The following is an 18,196-nucleotide window of genomic DNA, read 5'->3' as shown; positions in this document are numbered from 1 at the left end:
CGAGCTGTTAAGACTATTAACTTTTTAAAAAAATGTTTTTAAAAAATGTTTTTATTTATTTTTGAGACAGAGAGAGACAGAGCACGAGCAGGGGAGGGGCAGAGAGAGGGGGAGACAGAATCCGAAGTGGGCTCCAGGCTCTGAGCTGTCAGCACAGAGCCCGACGCGGGGCTCGAACCCACAGACTGAGATCATGACCTGAGCCGAAATCAGACCCTTAACAGACTGAGCCCCCCAGGTGCCATTATGGTCCCTAACTTTTCACCTGAGGAGGATTACAAAGGTTCCTGGGGCGGAGTCAGTCTATCTATAAATGTTGTTATGATCGATGCCATTTTACATATGAGGGTCACTATTCCACTATTATTTCTGTTTTCTGTGTGAAGATATAGGAGCCCTGGAGAGATGAATCTCTTCCCCAGGTCTCCCAGGCTGGGAGCTTAGGTTTGAATCAGGAAGTCCGACTCCACAGTCATGCCTTCTGTCCATTGTGCCGCACTGCCTTTCACCAAGAGGGAGGAAGAGGGGAAAAGAGTGGGCGGGTGGGGCTAGCCAGGGTTGCCAGACCACATACACGTCCCTACGTGAATTTGAATACCAGATAAATAAGAATTCTTTCATATGAGTGTGTCCCAAATGAAAAAAAAAAAATTCACTGTTTACCTGAAACTCAGATTTGCCTGGGTACCCCATATTTTGGTTTGCTAAATCAGGCAACCTAACAGGGGGGCTCTTTCATTCTTCAGTCCCTTCCTTAAGATTGTGTCCCACCATTCCTGACCTGCTCTCCATTTCCCCAGGGTCGCTGCCACCATACTGATGGGGAGGTCCTTTGCACCTCCCAAGTGAGTTAGGGCAGGAAACGCGGAGAACCCATGTCGGCCTGAGTGGTAAAAATGAAATGTGATCTTGTTTGCAAGAAAGACTGGCATCTTTCTTTCTTGACCATGAAGATTGTGTCCCTAAGCCTCGCTGCTAATTTTCTTTGAGCCAGGAGAGGGGCACAGAGCCAGTGGCATAGTGGTTTCTTGCCACCGGTGAGGGAGAATAGTGAAGTCGAAGAAAATCTTCAACCAGATCTTTGAGTTTTTCTCTGTGGGACCACACAGCGTACTCTTCACTCCTCCGAACGTTGGCAGGGACTGCTTCCTCCGCAGCCAGACCTGGGACAGATTGGATCAGTGTGAGTGAGTGGTGGTGTCGGGGTAGGGGAGGCTTGACCAACTGGTGCAGTTGTCCATCAACAGGCCGAAGGGAAGAGGGTGCTGATAAATTGGTGGCTGGGTGCCACGGAGAGGTTGCTTTGGGCAACGTCATGTTCTCGCTCTCTTGATGACCAGCTGGTGAAGAGGTCCAGTAAGGATGCCCTCCCCCCTTTTTTAGTGTACATGGCATCAATGATTTTGGCAGGCCGAAGGATTCTGGGAGTCCTCCCTCATCTGGCTAGACTGAATCTGCTTTGAAAGGGCTGAGATAATTAGCATGCTTGCACCTGTCCATTATTCAGAATAACGGGTCGGTGGAAGAGGAATGGCAAGCTCAAACCAAAAGTCTAAATATTATTTGACTTTGGAACCTCGTGGTCTTGGGTGCGGCTGAGGTCATTGCCAGTAGGTGCCCCAGTCCCGGGGGGCATCTGACACGACGCAGTTGCTTGGTAAATGTTTGTGGAGCTGAGTTGTACTTGGAATAGGAACAGGAACGTAGGTTTGGAGCAGAACTGGGCTGGAGGGCTGACTTTTTCGGCTCTTTTCCCTCTGTTTGTGCAGGGCAAGTTAGAATTGGGTCGTTGGCCAGTAAATTGGAAGCCCAGATGTGCCTTGGGTGATTATTTTTGCTTTGCCCTCACCACGGAGACCTGTGGTCACTGAGAATGGATACTGAGAGGTCCTTTCGGCATGATTGACGTATTTGCCTAATACTGCTGGCACTTCGTGTTTGATAATGGCCCGACTCCCAGCTCCGGGCATAGGCCTTGTCGGGTACTTGGTGATTGTGTTGGCCTATCCCCAGAGGGACCATGTTAGGGTGGACCCTAGACCCTGGAGACCCCATATACTGTTCATGGCACAAATGTGGCTCATCAAAATATGGGGGAGCCTCCCTAAGAGTCTTTAAAAAAGGAACATACGTCCAGATCTTACGGCGTCAGCCCAATGAGTTTTGACGGTTATATACACCTGTATAACCACCACCCAAAGGGAGGTTGAGAACATTTCTGTCACTCCAGGGAGAGCTTCTATTACCTACGCTAATTCTTCCTCTCTTCCCAGGCAATTACTTTATAATTTCCATCACCATATGGTTTTGCATATTCTTGAACTTAAGTGGTTGCATTTAAAAAATGCACAAGGAAAAAAAAAATAAAAAAATAAAAATAAAACAGGGGCGCCCGGGTGGCCCAGTCGGTGGAGTATCAGACTCTTGATTTCTGCTCAAGTCATGATCCCAGGCCTGTGGGATCGAGCCCTGCATCAGGCTCCGCGTTGAGCATGGAGCCTGCTTGGGATCCTCTCTCCCTCTGTCTCTGCCCCTTCCTAGCTCGTGTGTGCTCTCTCTCTCTCTCTCTCTCTCTCTCTCTCTCTCTCTCAAAACAAACAAACAAATAAAATGAACAAGGCTATATATACAGTGTTGTCAGGTGTCCTTCACTCAGCGTAATGATCTTGAGATTCATACATGTTGTGATATCAGCGGTTTCCCCCCTTTTTATTGCTAAGGAATGTTTCATTTTATAAGTGTAGTGTTAAGAATGTATATCTATTCTCCCACTGATGGACATTGGGTTCTTTCGAGGTTTGGTCTACGAGTAAAGCTGCTGTGAACATTCTTGTGTAAGTCTTTGTGTGGATGTATGTTTTCATTTTTCTTGGGACAGCTATCCAAGAGAGGAATTACTGGGTCGTAGGGTAGAATTTTTTTTTTTTTAAGCTCGTATGTTGTCTCCTACTTTGGAGCATGCGTGCAAACTTGCAGGCCAAGACCTTGCCCATCATTTTCACCGAGTGGGTGTGGCTAACAAGAGTCAGGCCATTCAAGCCAGTCTGCATCAACTAATAACTGTAATTGAAGCGAAGTGTAAATTATTATAATTCTGAGTTGTTAGATTGAAGTCTGTAAAATCATGAAGCTGGTATATTATGAGGGCTTTCTGATAAAAGAAAATTAAGTACAGATATGGCCCCTGTATCAATTTGATTCATGCTTGAGTCATGAGTACTAACCGACTTGCCAAATTTGAGAGCTGACTCAATGCAGAATTCATGTGGCCAACCATCGTGGGGTCCTGGGGGGGTGACTCAGTAGTCAGTGGGCCCGGCCAAGCTCATTCTGGAGGGTTCTGATCCCACAACCCTGGGATCGTAACCTGAGCCGAAATCAAGAGTCAGACACTCAACCGACGGAGCTACCCAGGCACCTCTTCCCTTTTTCATTAAGAGGGAAATTTTGTTCTGTGGCTTGGATTTTCTTCCAGTCTTCAAACTGTCTTTGCTATCATAAAATAAATGCTTAACTGCACTCATCATGCCAGACTATTCTGATCCTTAAGGAACTCTTCGCAAATTCATTTATATGATTTCCAGAGCAGAAATCGTCTCAAAATGGGCACTTAAGCAGAAATGAAAAGGTTTGCCTGCTGTGGGCTAGGTGTTTAGCTGATTGTTTTTGATTATTCTATGCTGGTACCTCTGACACCAGAGGGAAATTAATAGCATTGCAAAGTATGGATCCCTGTGGCATTTTACACCATATTTTGAGAAAAAAAAAAAAGCATCATATGGATTTTGCTAGCTTTTGGAAACTGCAGAAGGGAAGTGGGTGATGTTAGTTTCCAGCAACTTGAGAAAGAGCTTGCAAACACATCTGCTGATTTTTAAATGTCTCCTGCAGCCCCTTTTGGCTCCCTGGTGTCCAGGCTGTGATAAGGAGCCTTTGACAAAATCATGCCGTCTGGGGCAGGGCGTGTCTCATTATCATGCAGAAACATTTCTGGAAATTGAGTTTTTGTCCATAGGATCCTTTTCTCCCATTGGCTTTTTTTTTTTTTTCACTGTGACAGCAGGCTCTTCTATTATTAAAACTTTCAAAAATTGTATTATATATTTATTCATCGCATTTACTTACATATTTAAGTATTTTAAAATTACATTGTCAATTTATTTTAAGATTGTCCCCCAAAGATATGTGCATGTGTAGTTTGAAAAGTTAAACTCTTGGGGCGCCTGGGTGGCTCAGTCGGTTGGGCTTCTGACTTCGGCTCAGGTGATGATCTCACAGTCCGTGGGTTTGAGCCCCGCATTGGGCTCTGGGCTGACAGCTCAGAGCCAGGAGCCTGCCTCGAATTGTGTCTCCCTCTCTCTCTGCCCCTCCCTTGCTTGCGCTCTCTCTCTGTCTCAAAAATAATAAAAACATTTTAAAAAATTAAAAAAAAAAGGCAAGTTCTTCTGCAGGGTTGGTTAACAAAAAGCAGCGATCTGCAAACACTCCCCTCCCTCTTTCCTACGTCTCAGGGATGAGCGTCAGTGTTTATTTGCTTCCAAATTTCTCAGCTGCACACCTACTCGGCCACTGCTTGGCTTTTTCAGCCTCAAATGTAGCCAGTGACTTCCAGGTGTGGAAGATGAGAACCCGGTTTTCTTATCTCCACCTGCATCCGATGCTGTAGATATGTTGTATTTTTGGGGGGTTAGTTCAATAATCACAGCTTAATCATGGAATATTATTGAGCCATAAAAAGAATATAATTGTGACCCACACTGCAACATGGAGGAACCTCAAAAGCATTATGCTAAGTGAAATAATCCAGATGCAAAGGGCAAGATTGCACGTTTCCACTAACATGGAACACGTACGATAGGCAAATTCGTAGAGACGGAGAGTGGATTAGAGGTTATCAGGGGGCAGGGTGGGGGGAAGAGGACAGGAGAATGAGGAGTTACTGCTCAGTGTTTACAGAGTTTCTGTTTGGGGTGGAAAGTTTTAGAAATAGCGGTGACGGTTGCACAACACTGTGAATGTAATTAATACGGCTGAATTGTATAGACCTTTAACGTGGTAACTTTTATGTTACATATATTTTATCATAACAAATAAGCAAATCACTTAATAAACAATATTAGTCAGTTTACATTAAGACTGTAAATATTCTTGGGGCGCCTGAATGACTCAGTCGGTTGAGCGTCCGACTTGGGCTCAGGTCATGATCTCACGGTTCCTGGGTTTGAGCCCCGCGTCAGGCTCTGTGCTGACAGCTCGGAGCCTGGAGCCTGCTTCGGATTCTGTGTCTCCCTCTCTCTCTGCCCCTCCCCAACTCACGCTCTGTCTCTCAAAAATGAATAAACATTAAAAAAAAAAAAGTAAAAAAAAGACTGTAAATATTCTTCATGAATTTCCTTTCTTGTGCAGCTGTGTTTTCTAGCATTAGTAAAGGTCTTTTTTTCCCCTTTACTGGACACCAGGCTCCTGCCTAGAATCATAAGTCTGTCCTCCAGACATTAGCCAGGAGGTCTATGATTTTGCTCTTGCCTGGGAACCTTCTAGCCCCTGTTCTCCTTCGGGCTCTTGGCCCTGGGCCTGAACTGTAGCTCCTGACACAGGGTGCCAGGATGTAAAGTCTTCAGCTGGCTTCCCCCCTGACCTGTGCAGGAAATCGGGGGAGGCACAGTGCTCTGGAGAAGCCGCCCAGGGGGCGGGAGGTGGCCGAGGCTGGGGCAGGAGGGGGGCTGGAACGTGGGAGCACACTGGGCACTCCTGTTCCACAGGCTTTCACTTTCTCCTGTTTTCGGTGCGGTCCAGCCCCTAGCTGGGTGTGGAGTGGGGGTGGGGGTGTCCCCGAGTGTCTGGCAGGCCAGTTGCTTGGCCATATGAAGTTCAGGAAGAATCTGGGATCTGATGGCTTTCCAGCCTTTCCACCAGTCTTCTTTGCCACCCCATCTGCACCCCCATTTTGGATGGGTCTGGGCCCCTCCATCCCTGGGCTGCTCTGGGTTCTGTGGGGGGAACCACCTTAGGTCAGCCTTCTCAGGGTCTCTGTCAGTCCTTACCTGCCCCTCCTTTCCTTCTCCTTTCCTTTTTTGTGATCAAGATCCTTCCCGTCCCTAAACTTTAAGTCCAGTGGGAATTCAGGAGCCAGCAGTCTGTGTTCGATCAGCCACCTGTAACCAAAAGTTCCACAATTTCAATTTCACGGTATTCCCAAATGGGCTAGGATTGACACACAGCAGCACGGTAAGCATTGCTGTTTTAAACACAGTCAACACTGACAGTTATGTTTAGGGGGAAATCGTTCTCTGCTTAGACGTAGTGAAGGGGTGACATTGTGAATGTTACTGTTTCTGAGGAATTTCAAACATCTAGGGGATGGAATGGAGCTTTGGCGTTAAGAGCGTGGCCTGGGTTTTAGATCCCAGCTCTGTGACTTCCTGCTGGGTGTCCTTGGGTGACTTACCCTCTCTGAGCCCCAAGGAGGGAGGCCGTAGGTTTCCCAGAGGTGAAGCTTGTGAGGCACACAGTCCCCTCCGGCTACCACGAGTAGTGCCTCCCCAGGCCGGTCACTTTGCTGACCCCACAAAGCAAACCGTGGGCCCTCTTGGCTTCGAGTCTTTGCTCGCACAGTTTATGATCCTTGGCTGCAGTGATCCCCCTCAGTCTTCTCTCAGGCCTTGGTAACTGTTACTATTAATTTTTAATAAACTCTTTGGAAGTATTTTAGATTTTGAGAGAACATTCAAAAATAGCACAGGGAATTTCCGCAGACCCTTATCCAGTTTCCCCTAAACATCTTACATAACCACAGCGCATTTGTCTAGGCCAAGAAATTAACACTGGTACGTTACTCTTCCCTACACCCCAGACGTTCAGTTGGATTTCACTGTTTTTCCCGCTGATGACCTTCCTCTGTTCCCAGGATCCAGTCTGGGATGTATGTTGCATTTAGAGTGTCCTTGTTTTTTTGTTTTTGTTTTTTTTTTCCAACGTTTATTTATTTTTGGGACAGAGAGAGAGACAGAGCATGAACGGGGGAGGGGCAGAGAGAGAGGGAGACACAGAATCGGAAACAGGCTCCAGGCTCTGAGCCATCAGCCCAGAGCCCGACACGGGGCTCGAACTCACGGACCGCGAGATCGTGACCTGGCTGAAGTCGGACGCTTATCTGACTGCGCCACCCAGGCGCCCCTAGAGTGTCCTTGTTTTAAAGTGTAGTCTGTAAGGGAGGAAGGTGTGCCTCTCATTCAGAGCCCTACACGGAAAGCATAATGTACGTGGGCTTTGTTTTGAACCTGCCAGCTTTAGCTATGCTGCTAGGGGGGAAATTATCTTCTTGTTTGCCTCCCTCTAAGGCAGTCACGGGCTAAGGGTTTCAGTTTTTAAGGTTTATTTCGGTTTGTAAGGTCTGATGAATCTTGCAGAGAAAAATGTTGCACAAGATCATTTCTCCTGTTGATGAGTTGCCAAAGATTTCCCAGTGCTGCGTTTTCTTGGAGCAGCTTATATCCCAATGGTGGGGAATGGCCATGGGATCGATTACATTTGATTATTGCTAAAACCGATTCATCCCAGGCTGTCATCGTGGGATGCCTTGCCTGGGAATGAGGGAGGCACTAGCTTTAACTTTGTCTTTACTCGGTAGCCCTTAGAATTTCTTAAAAGACCCCCAGGGGTCAGTGGAGGTGGGGGAGGGGTGGGGCTGACTTGATGTGGGAGGGTGCAGTCAGTTTGGGATTACATCAGCTCGCGCTGGGGCTTTGGGAAAGCCACTGGATCCCTTCAGGTCTCTGTTTTCCCACCTGTCAAAGGAAGCACTTGGACTGGGCAGCCTCCCGAAACCCCTTTCAACTCTGAGAGTGCAATTCTATCGGGAGATTGTATTCAATGGATTATCTGTGATGCTCTGAAAATTCTATACAATCTTCTTTGCACACCTAAGAACAACTCCATTGCTTTAAACAGTGACTCATCCAGTGTTTGTCAAAGGACTGAAGACATTTGAGTATGAGCCTATATGGTACTTAATTTGGAAGGTAATTTAGGTAGTAGACTAAAAAATGAGTGTTGAATCACTTCCCGATTACGCCTTCTTTTGATTTCTCTGCCCCCCCCCCCCCCCATCACTCCCCTTCACTAGCAGGGATAACAGAGGATTCATTTGGGCCATCCTGTATTGAAGAGCTGCTCTGCCCAGGACTGCCCGGGTCTGTGGTGCTAGGATACAGAGATGCTCACAGCGTGGCCCTAATCCTAGTCCCAGGGGAATATGGACACAAATAACGAATCCAGTGTGTTGGAAAGGGGCCACCCTGGAGGAGGGGTAGGCAGCGAGATGGGGCCACGCGGGGGAGCCTGCTGAGTGCAGGCAGACTCAGAGAAGAATCCGGCAACACCACTTTGATAACTTAACTTCCTGCCAGGAACTAGGTTGGTGTGGTGTATGCATCGGCAGGTGGAATTCTTTGAGACCACCTTGTTACGTAGTAGCATTGCCCCTGTGTTTTGTTTGCTCAGAACTGTGCTGCAGAGAGCTTAGGTTACTTGCTTAGGCTACCTCACTACCAAATGGCGGAGCCGACATTCAAATTTGAACCTGATTCTAAATCCTGTGTTTTCCGGTCCGTTGTATATGTGGACCCGGGTAAAGGGTTTTGGATGCTTGAAGAAAGGGCCACGCGAGGTACGTCTTGGTGTTTTGGCCTTTTCGCCGACGAAAGTGCTTGGACCAAGGCAAGTTGGCTGGGGATTTCAGCTCATAACCAGGGGCTGTAGGGCAAGATCATTGCACGAATGATCTAATGGTTAGGGCAAGCCCAACTGTTTGGGTTTTGTTTTTTTTTTTAATTGAGACCAAATTTACATACCGTTAATCATTTTATAGTGCCCAAGTCAGTGGCATTTAGTATGTTCACAATGTTGTGCGACCACCACCTCTGGCTAGTTCCAAATATTTTCATCACCCCCAAGGATGGCCCTGTACCCATGAAACAGTTGCCAACCCCCCCCCCCCCCCCCGCCACCCCTCTGCCCATTTCCTGTCCCCACCACCCCCTGTCCATCACTGATCTGTTTTGTGTTGAGGATTTACCTGTTCTGGATACTTTGTGTAAATGGAATCGTATATACTATGCGACCTTTCCTGTCTGGCCTCTTGTACTTTGCATAATTAATATTTTCAAAGTTCACCGATACCATAGTATGGACCCAGCGCTCCATTCCTTTTCAGGGCTGAAAAGCAGTCCGTCATCTCTTAAAGGACATTTGGGGCTGTTTCCATCTTTTGTCAGTGATGAACAAGATGAACATCCACTTTTTTTTTTTTTAACGTTTATTTATTTTTGGGACAGAGAGAGACAGAGCATGAACGGGGGAGGGGCAGAGAGAGAGGGAGACACAGAATCAGAAGCAGGCTCCAGGATCCGAGCCATCAGCCCAGAGCTCGATGCGGGGCTCGAACTCACGGACCGCGAGATCGTGACCTGAGCTGAAGTCGGACGCTTAACCGACTGAGCCACCCAGGCGCCCCGAACATCCACTTTTTTAAATCAAGTCTTGTCATCCATTCATTCATTCGCCCCTCTGTAGGGATCATGTTGAGGTCAGGATGGGGCTGAGACACCACGGGAGGCATGTCAAGAAGACAGCCAGGGCGGGGCCACCCTTAGTCGTGGGAAGAAGGGCAGAGTACACACAGCTTCTCAAACATCAGCTGCCACGTTCAGGTTTCTGGACCCTGCAGTAGACCTACCAAACCAGACAGGTATTTAAAAAAAAATAATAATAAATAAATAAATAAAAATAAAATAAAATACATTCAAAAGAATGTAGGGGCTCCTGGGTGGCTCAGTCGGTTAAGCGTCTGACTTCAGCTCAGGTCATGATCTCACAGTCCATGAGTTCGAGCCCCACGTCAGGTTCTGTGCCGATAGCTCAGAGCCTGGAGCCTGCTTCGGACTCTGTGACTCCCTCTCTCTCAACTCCTCTGCCGCCCACACTCTGTCTCTCTCTCTCTGTCTCTCAAAAAATAGATAAATGTTAAAATACATTAAAAAGAATGTATTTCCTCCTTAGCTCTTTTTTTGCAGGAGTTGTTGTTATTGAAATGCTCACTTCTTGAGCTTCTTTGATCATTTAGCACAAAACTGGGCCACTTCGGCCGGTTTAGCAACCTCTGGCTTGGAGGATGGACTTCACAAAAGCTTTCCCATAGCGCGTTTGATCGATTGGGTTTTATGTTTTCTTTTTGGCAGTAAAGAGGCAAACAAGGACTTTGGGGAACAGCGAGGTCCCTGCCGTGTACCCCAGAACCTGATTATGCATGCCTTTTGTAGACAAAGGTGGGAAGAGGAAGGTACCCACTGTCTGCTTCTCAGGCTTCTATCCCGTGTCTTCAGGGCTGGTGCTGCTAGACCAGTTTTTGCCTTTATAAGCAGGTTTGCATCAGTGGGAAGGCTTTCGGGATCTGTCATCTGGGGTCATAAAGGGACCGGCTGGCAAGGACTTTCCTGTGGAGCCCATTACCTGAAATCTTGAGCCCTCTCCTTGGTAACCTATCCCCTCCAGGCTCTGCTCCTTAGGGCTGAGAGTCCATGGGCACACGACTTCCTGCCTCTCTACAGCTAGTCAGTGTCACTACGTCCACATCAAAAAATGCTTAACATTTAAAGGAGCTTTTCTAGTATCGAGAGTTTCAGGCCAACCAGCTACGTTGGGGGAATTACTAAATAGGACTTACCATACAGTCCAGCAGTGGCACTCCTCGGTATTTACCTGAACGAGCTGAAAAGTTACATCTACGCACAAACCTGCACGTGATGCTTAGAGTAGCTCTATTCATCATCGCCAAGACTTGGAAGCAACGAAGATACCCCTCTGCAGATGAATGCATAAATAAACGGTGTCCGTCCAGGCAATGGAATATTGTTCAGAGCCCAAAAGAAATAGCTAGCAAGCCATGAAAAGACGTAGTGGGGGCGGGCGCCTGGGTGGCTCAGTCAGTTGAGGGTCCGACTCTTGATTTCAGCTCAGGTCACAATTTCACCATCTGTGAGTTCCAGTCCCGCGTTGGGGTCCCCGCGGGGCCGTGCGGAGCCTGCTTGGGATTCTCTGTCTCTCCCCTCGCCTGCTTGAATGCGCATATGCTTGCCCTTTCTCTCTTTCAAAATAAATAAGCTTTTTTTTTTTTTTTTAAAAGAAGACACAGAGGAATCTTAAAAGCATATCACTAAGTGAAAGCAGCCAATCCAAAAAGGCTACACACTGTAGCGACTGATTCTGTCTGTATGACATTCTGGAAAACGTAAAACTGTGGAGATGGCAAAAGGATCAGGGGTCTCCAGGGGCTAGGAGGAGGGAAGGATGGATAGAGCACACGGGAGTTTTAGGGTCGTGAAACTACTCTCTCTGATACTGGAGGAGTGGAAACTTGTCTTTATGTGTTTGTACAAACCCATAGAATGTACAGCTCCAAGACTGGTCTCAAATGTAAACTATGGGCTTTGGACGGTAATGGTGTATCAATATGGTGTAACAACTATGCCACTGAGGGGCGGGTGGTTGATAGTGGGGAGGTTGTGGGCGGGAGGTTGATAGTGGGGAGGTTGTGCAAGATGGTGGGGCGGGGGGGGGCTTCTCTGTAATTTCTGCTCTATTTTTCTGTGAACCTGTAACTGCTCTAAAAAAATTGTCATGCATGCCTTCATATGCTGTATTAGTTTCTTGTTGCTGCTGTAAGAAGCTACACAAGCGTAGTGGCTTAAAGCAACACAAACATGCTATCTGAAAGTGCTAGAGGTCAGAGGTCAGGAGTCCAAAATGGATACAGTCAAGGTGTTCTCCGGGGTGCATTCCTTCTGGAGGCTCTAGGGGAGAATCTGTTGCCTTGTCTTTTCCACTTTCTGGAGGCGGCCTGTATTTCTTGCTTCACGACCTTTTCTCCATCATCAAGCCAGCCCGACAGCATCTTCCAGTCCCTTACTGACAGTGACCTCTGCTCTTGTCATTACATCTTCCCTGTGATGCTTATTTTTTAAAATTATTTCGCAATGTTGATTTATTTTTGAGACAGAGAGAGAGAGAGAGAAAGAGCGTGAGTGGGGGAGGGGCAGAGAGAGAGGGAGACACAGAACCTGAAACAGGCTCCAGGCGCTGAGCCGTCAGCACAGAGCCCGATGTGGGGCTCGAACTCACAAACTGTGACATCATGACCTGAGCCGAAGTCGGACCCTTAGCCGACGGAGCCACTCAGGCAACCCTGTGACTCCTCTTGTTGTCTCATGGAAACCCTGTGATCCCATTGGCTCCATCCAGATCATCTAGCATAACCTCCCCATATCAAGATCCTTAACTTGATCACAAGTACAGAGTCCCCTTTGCCATGTAAGGTGACATATTCACAGGTTTTGGGGATTGGGATGTGGCTGTCTTTGGCGGGGTGGGGGGGAAGTCATCACATCTTTGTCTACCACATCTGCCCTTTAAATAACTTTTCTTTGGGCCTTGTGGTCGCTTGGGACAGGCAACGCAATACCATCTCATGACTGTTCTCTGGTCTTTTTTCTAGTTTATGTGGGTGGCAGGGATGGTGAGGAAAAGAAATGAAGGAGATCCAGTTGGGTCCAGTTGGGTATCTGGAAGGATGAAGAATAGTGATTCTCAAGGAGGGGTCCACCCGAATCACCTGGGCTGCTTTTCTGTTTAAAGCACCCCAGATTCTGGCATACCCCTGCCTTGAGGGGCACATCTCTTTTGCCCTGTACCTCATGTCACTTGTCCACGGGAACATTTTGTATTTCTCATCTGGAGGGGCAGAGGAAAGGTTGGCACACAGGGATGCTGAGGGACGGAAAGGAGCTAGGGCAGAGGGAGACGCACTTGGTGTGCAAGATGGGACGGGGAACCGAGGCTGAGGAAGTGCCCCCGACCCGTGGCATCGACAAGGATAGGGTGTGGGAGGGATTGAAGGATGAGACGAATGGCCTTCCTGGATGGTACCATTTTAGAGTTGCTGATGGTGGGGTTGTATGGAAGGCCCTGGAACGTGCAGGGAAAGAGGTTGCTGGACAGGTGCGTGCAGATCCTCCTTGGTGTGCAGTTCACCACGAACAGCAGCTCTCAAAGGCTGTTGAATTCTAAAGCCATGAGACAACAGTCTGGGACGTGTTGGGCTGTGTCACGGAGAAGGGGCCCACAGGCTTCCTTGGATGATCTCGTGGAACTGAACTGATGAGACATTTTCTTTCTTTCTGGAAGTTTCTGAGGCAGATACAATTTTCCGGGGGGTGGCCCTAAGACTTTTGCTAGGAGAATCGGGCCCAGAGCAATTGATCATGTGTGGATGATTGTTGGCAGAAGAGAAATTACTTTCTGCATAGGTTTATTCTTTATTGTTGCTTTTGTAATTCCTGGTTCTGTCACTCTGAGTGTTATTTTGGAGATGGGTGATGCAGATTTTTTTTTTTTTAAAGGCAAGGCATAATTAAATCATTTTTAGAAACCCATTCAACACTTTGCATGTCAGTGACGACTGTCATATGGTTACGATGGGTGGTGGGTGTATCTGCCAAGGAGATGTCACAGCATCTGTAAGAGTAAACAGCCATGGATGAGCGTTTACTTCGGTAAACACTGGAAAGTTTTATCAAATTGACCTCACTGAGGTTTTTGTGGGTTCAGCTTCATTCTTCTCTTTCCTTTCATGTTTCTGCCCTCATCGAGGTGATTAGGTGCTACTTTTCAGTTCAGGATCTGCCACTTATTGGCTGTGCGCCCTTGTGCAAATTCTTATTACTTCTAGATCCAATTTCTTTTCTACAGATAGTAATAGAAAACAGCATCTGCCTCCCAGGTTGTGGCAAGGATAGAATAAGGTATCAAAGATACATTTCCCTGGAAATAGCAGGCGGTCAATGAGTATTAGTTCCCTTCTTTCCTTTGAGAGACAACAAAGTTGGCAAGACTGAGCTGATATTGATCAGTGGTTGTCCTCAAATATTTCAAAGGGTGCCACGTGTCAAAGAGGAAGGATACCTTCCTTGGTGCCTCGGAGAGCAGACCTAGAAAGCTAACAGGTGAAAATGGAAGGGAGACAGACACGTGTGACCCACATCTACTGTGACAACCGAAACTGTCCCTAGACATGGCCAAACGTCCCCTGGAAGGTACAGTTGCCCATGGGTGAGACCCACTGGATTAGAGGCTAGATGACAGCATCTAGGACTCCATTCTCCCAAGGTCAGCTCTAGTCTGCCCCATGTTTTGTTCCTATAGCACTTGTTCCAGGCATGCTGGTGGTGGCCTTTCGGTTTGAGATAGTACCTACCGTGGAAGACTGAAGGCCTAGCCCATGTGTTGGGTTCAGTTCAAGTGCAACTGAAGTCTGCCCTTGAAACACCTTCTGTGTGGTTGGTTTAATGGCTTATTGTTCACTGTGGTTTTGCAGGTCATGTTAGCGGCTTCTTACTGGTCTCTCCTGGCCCCGGCAGTGGAGATGGCCACGTCCTCTGGGGGTTTTGGTGCCTTTGCCTTCTTCCCTGTGGCCATCGGCTTCACTCTCGGAGCTGCGTTTGTCTACCTGGCTGACCTCCTGATGCCTCACCTGGTGAGTACCACTCTTCAGACTTGACGTAGCCATTCATGTCTCTGTTGAGCAGCCAGTGATGTTGAAATAGATATTTTAAGGCATTTAGGGCTTTTACCTAGAGGCGCTGAATTGTGACTGGTTTTTTTTTCCCCCTAAAAGAAAATAAGCTCTGGGTAATATGACTAATCGTTCCCTTAGTTACATTTTGGTGAGTTCAGATTTTAAATGTCAGATTTCATTATAAATATAGAGTATAGCTGATGTCGTACTCTGTGGCACTGTGTATATGAGCGGACCTAGAAACCGGGAGAAGTGAGTGAATATGATCATGGTCTTGACCCTTAAGGAGCGTTCACTGTCATCAGGGAGATGATGACATACCCAACTCTAGCCTAAGACCATTGGCCAAGCGTCACATGGACGGGAGCTTATTTATAGGAGGATGAAGTGGGGACATTGGGTAGCAGGGCTCTGAGTTTGAATTCACTTCTGCCATTTGCTGGTTGTGTGTCCCTCAGCTCCAGTTTTCCTTCCTATAGCTTGAGGATAACTCCCTTCAGGGGCTGCAAAGTAAAAATTTAAAAATCTAGGGGCACCTGGGTGACTCAGTCGATTAAGCAGCCGACTTTAGCTCAGGTCACGATCTCATGGTCTGTGAGTTCGAGCCCCGCGTAGGGCTCTGGGCTGACAGCTCAGAGCCTGGAGCCTGCTTCAGATTCTGTGTCTCCCTCTCTCTCTGCTCCCCCTCTGTTCATGCTCTGTCTCTCTCTGTCTCAAAAATAAATAAACATTAAAAAAATGTTAAAAAATTTTTTTTTTAAATCTAAAAAGGCACCAGAATTGGGGGGTGGGGGTAGCCAGAGATGTTAGGCCTTTTTGGTAAACTAGGGCTGGTGGGTTGGGTTTGGGGGATGAGCGTCTACTTACTCATGCAGTAGCATGGTACGAACCACAGCCCGCCATCTGGCTGTGATCGCTGACAGAGAGAGCCAAGGTCAAGCCACGAGCTTGTAACTGAATGCCATTGGTTAAAACCAGGTAGTCTGCATATACTGTTGTCAGTGGAGAAAGGTCAGTGTCAGTAAGAACCCAGTAGGGGAACATACAGCCTCACCAGATGCTGTGTCCCAAGCAGCCCTAGAGGCAGGCAGAAGTCCTCCGTGAGATCTGAGCTAGTGCTTGAATTCTCTGCTCACCCAGAAAGGGAAGAGGAGGAGGAAGGACCCTATCGGGGAGAATGAGGTTGAAGGTTATTGCTTCTGTTGGATTCTGATGAGCTGGGATCAGGTCAGGCTCACAGGAGTCAGCTGGACATCTATCCCAAGAGGTACTCTGACATTGTCTTCCCTGCCTTCCTGTCCTCTTTCTTGCCTTAAATTCCTGACCGGTGAGAGAGAAGGATGGGTTCTTGGGAACCTGGCCCTGGGGCTGGTGAGAAGCTGATTCCTCATGTCCCAGAAGGACCAGCCTCTGGACCAGAGAGCTGGATGTGATGGTTGGGTGGAGAGGCATGATATTGTCTTGGAGGAAAGACCATGTATCATTTTTTTTTTTTTTTTTTAATCAAGAGCTTGAATGTCAGTGTCACTTTCTGCCCCCTGGACCCTTGGCTTCCTTGCTGTTCATTATGTTGCATGATAATGACTTTGAGAGGTCTCCCGTGTGGGCTGCCAGATTCTGCTCTCAAATCCACCCTAGTAATGTGTGAACTTGCTGTTGGGATGTATTCTACTGGCCCTGGCAGGAAGATCTGACAGCCAACGGCCTTAACTCTTGCAACAGCAGTCCAGGGGCTGGCTCAGCGGCTCTGCACACCCCCCGCTGGGTCTCATTCTGCCCTTCCTACCTAGTCCCCACTGGGCTTCTAAGACAGTCTCTTGTAGAGGGCTCTTTGCACTCATGATGGGCCACTGCTCACTGGTACTGGGGGCGGGCAGGAGGTCCCCAGCTATATTTGATCAGCTGTCTGAACGTGGGGACTTTCTCTGGGCAGTGTAAATAGTCATTGGCTAATTTGCACCAGGCAGCAGCACATTTTTTTAACCTTTTGCTTGATGTCTGTTCTAATATATGCTTTGAATATGGAGAAGATCCCAGGGAAAAGTCTTGGACAGACCGTACAGAAAATTAGGAATGGCTCGGGAGTGGCGGCGGAGCATCCAGGGAGAGAACTCGAAGAGGCTTGAGAAAGGACATAATAACCGTTAATGCTCAGAAGCTCGCTAATCAGCAGAAAGATCAGCCTGAGAGTAAACATCTGTTCTAGGACAATAAATAAAAAAAAATTTTTTTTAATGTTTATTTATCTTTGAGGGAGAGGAGCAAGTGAGAGAGACAGAGCATGAATGGAGGAGGGGCAGAGAAGGAGACATAGAGTCTGAAGCAGGCTCCAGGCTCTGAGCCGTCAGCACGGAGCCCGACGCGGGGTTCGAACCCACGAACCGTGAGATCATGACCTGAGCTGAAGTCGGACACTTAACCGACTGAGCCACCCAGGCAGGCGCCTGTGTTCTAGGACATTTTAAAAGAAATTAATTCTGGCCATTGATAGGAGAAGGGGAATTTGCCCTGGAAGGTCTTATAAAAGGATAAGAATGATTTATAATTGCTGTAGTCACCAAATACAGATGCTGCCGTTGACGAGTGGTGCTTTGAAGCCGACCCGCCATCGCTCTGAGACAGGACGAGGTTTCCTGGGTTTCACTGCTAATTTGCTTTCCAGACCCAGAAAGGGCAGCAGCTTGGATCTGTCGAAGATGCTTTCTGGAGTCTGAGTTCATGGGTTTTGACCTGGAGTCCAGATGGTGGTCCCGCACTGATTGAGCACCCCCAGGGAAGGTAGTGGTCTCAGGCAGCTGAGAAGGCAGTTTGGGAGGCCAGACTCTTGGGTTTATGGGAAGGAGATGGTTAGCAACCCACTCCGTTTCTGTTCATGCAGCCTTTCACATTTATCTGTTGCCCTTTTGCAGCCCAAGCAAACTATTGCTCATGAAAAGGGTTTTACTCCTAACAGCCTGTCAGGTTAACCCTGTTGTGGCTTTGTTAACCTCAGATACATCAAATGGCTCCCTGAACTGGATATTTGTTTTCTTTTCTTTATCGGGAAGTAAAACAGAGAAAGTTCAGGCAGTAACTGTTCATGGGCAATGAGCTCACAGAGGTTTACGGAGATTTTGCCAAATGGTGTCTTTGTTTTTTTAATTAAATTTATTTATTTTTGAGAGAGAGAGAGAGAGCGAGAACGCGAGCACAGGGCGGAGAGAGAGGGAGACAGAGAATCCCAAGCAGGCTCCGCACCGTCAGCACAGAGCCCGACAAGGGACTAGAACTCATGAACTGTGAGATCATGACCTGAGCTGAACTCAAGAGTCAGACACTTAATTAATTGCCTGAGCCACCCAGGTGCCCCTGCCAAATGGCGTCTTAATGGGACAGGGGAGGAGGCTGGGGGTAGGCACACAGGTGCCACCTCCTAGACCTCAGGAAGAAGGCTGGCCAGAGGGGGCTGGTACATGTGACTGGGACCAGCCCAAGCCCAGGGCTCCCTTTGGAGGCCCCAGGGAGAGACAGAATGGATACTAAAGGGCTGTTTGGAGACATTGGCATTTTTATGATCTTTGCAGTTTT

The 18,196-nt window shown here is 47.7% G+C and overlaps 1 protein-coding gene across 2 annotated transcripts in view; it reads left to right on the top strand.

Annotated features, from left to right (window-relative positions):
• Positions 1 to 18,196, top strand: part of SLC39A11 (solute carrier family 39 member 11) — a 342,686-nt gene that overhangs the window by 31,083 nt on the left and 293,407 nt on the right. For both annotated transcript variants that reach the window (XM_043585143.1, XM_043585144.1), the window contains exon 4: positions 14,429 to 14,587. In XM_043585143.1, the coding sequence (XP_043441078.1) occupies positions 14,429 to 14,587 (159 nt within the window). The remainder of the gene's footprint in view (positions 1 to 14,428; positions 14,588 to 18,196) is intronic.

The sequence above is a fragment of the Prionailurus bengalensis genome, chromosome E1 (assembly GCF_016509475.1).
Source record: "Prionailurus bengalensis isolate Pbe53 chromosome E1, Fcat_Pben_1.1_paternal_pri, whole genome shotgun sequence".
Lineage (NCBI taxonomy): Eukaryota > Metazoa > Chordata > Mammalia > Carnivora > Felidae > Prionailurus > Prionailurus bengalensis.
This window is presented reverse-complemented; position numbering and strand designations above follow the sequence as displayed.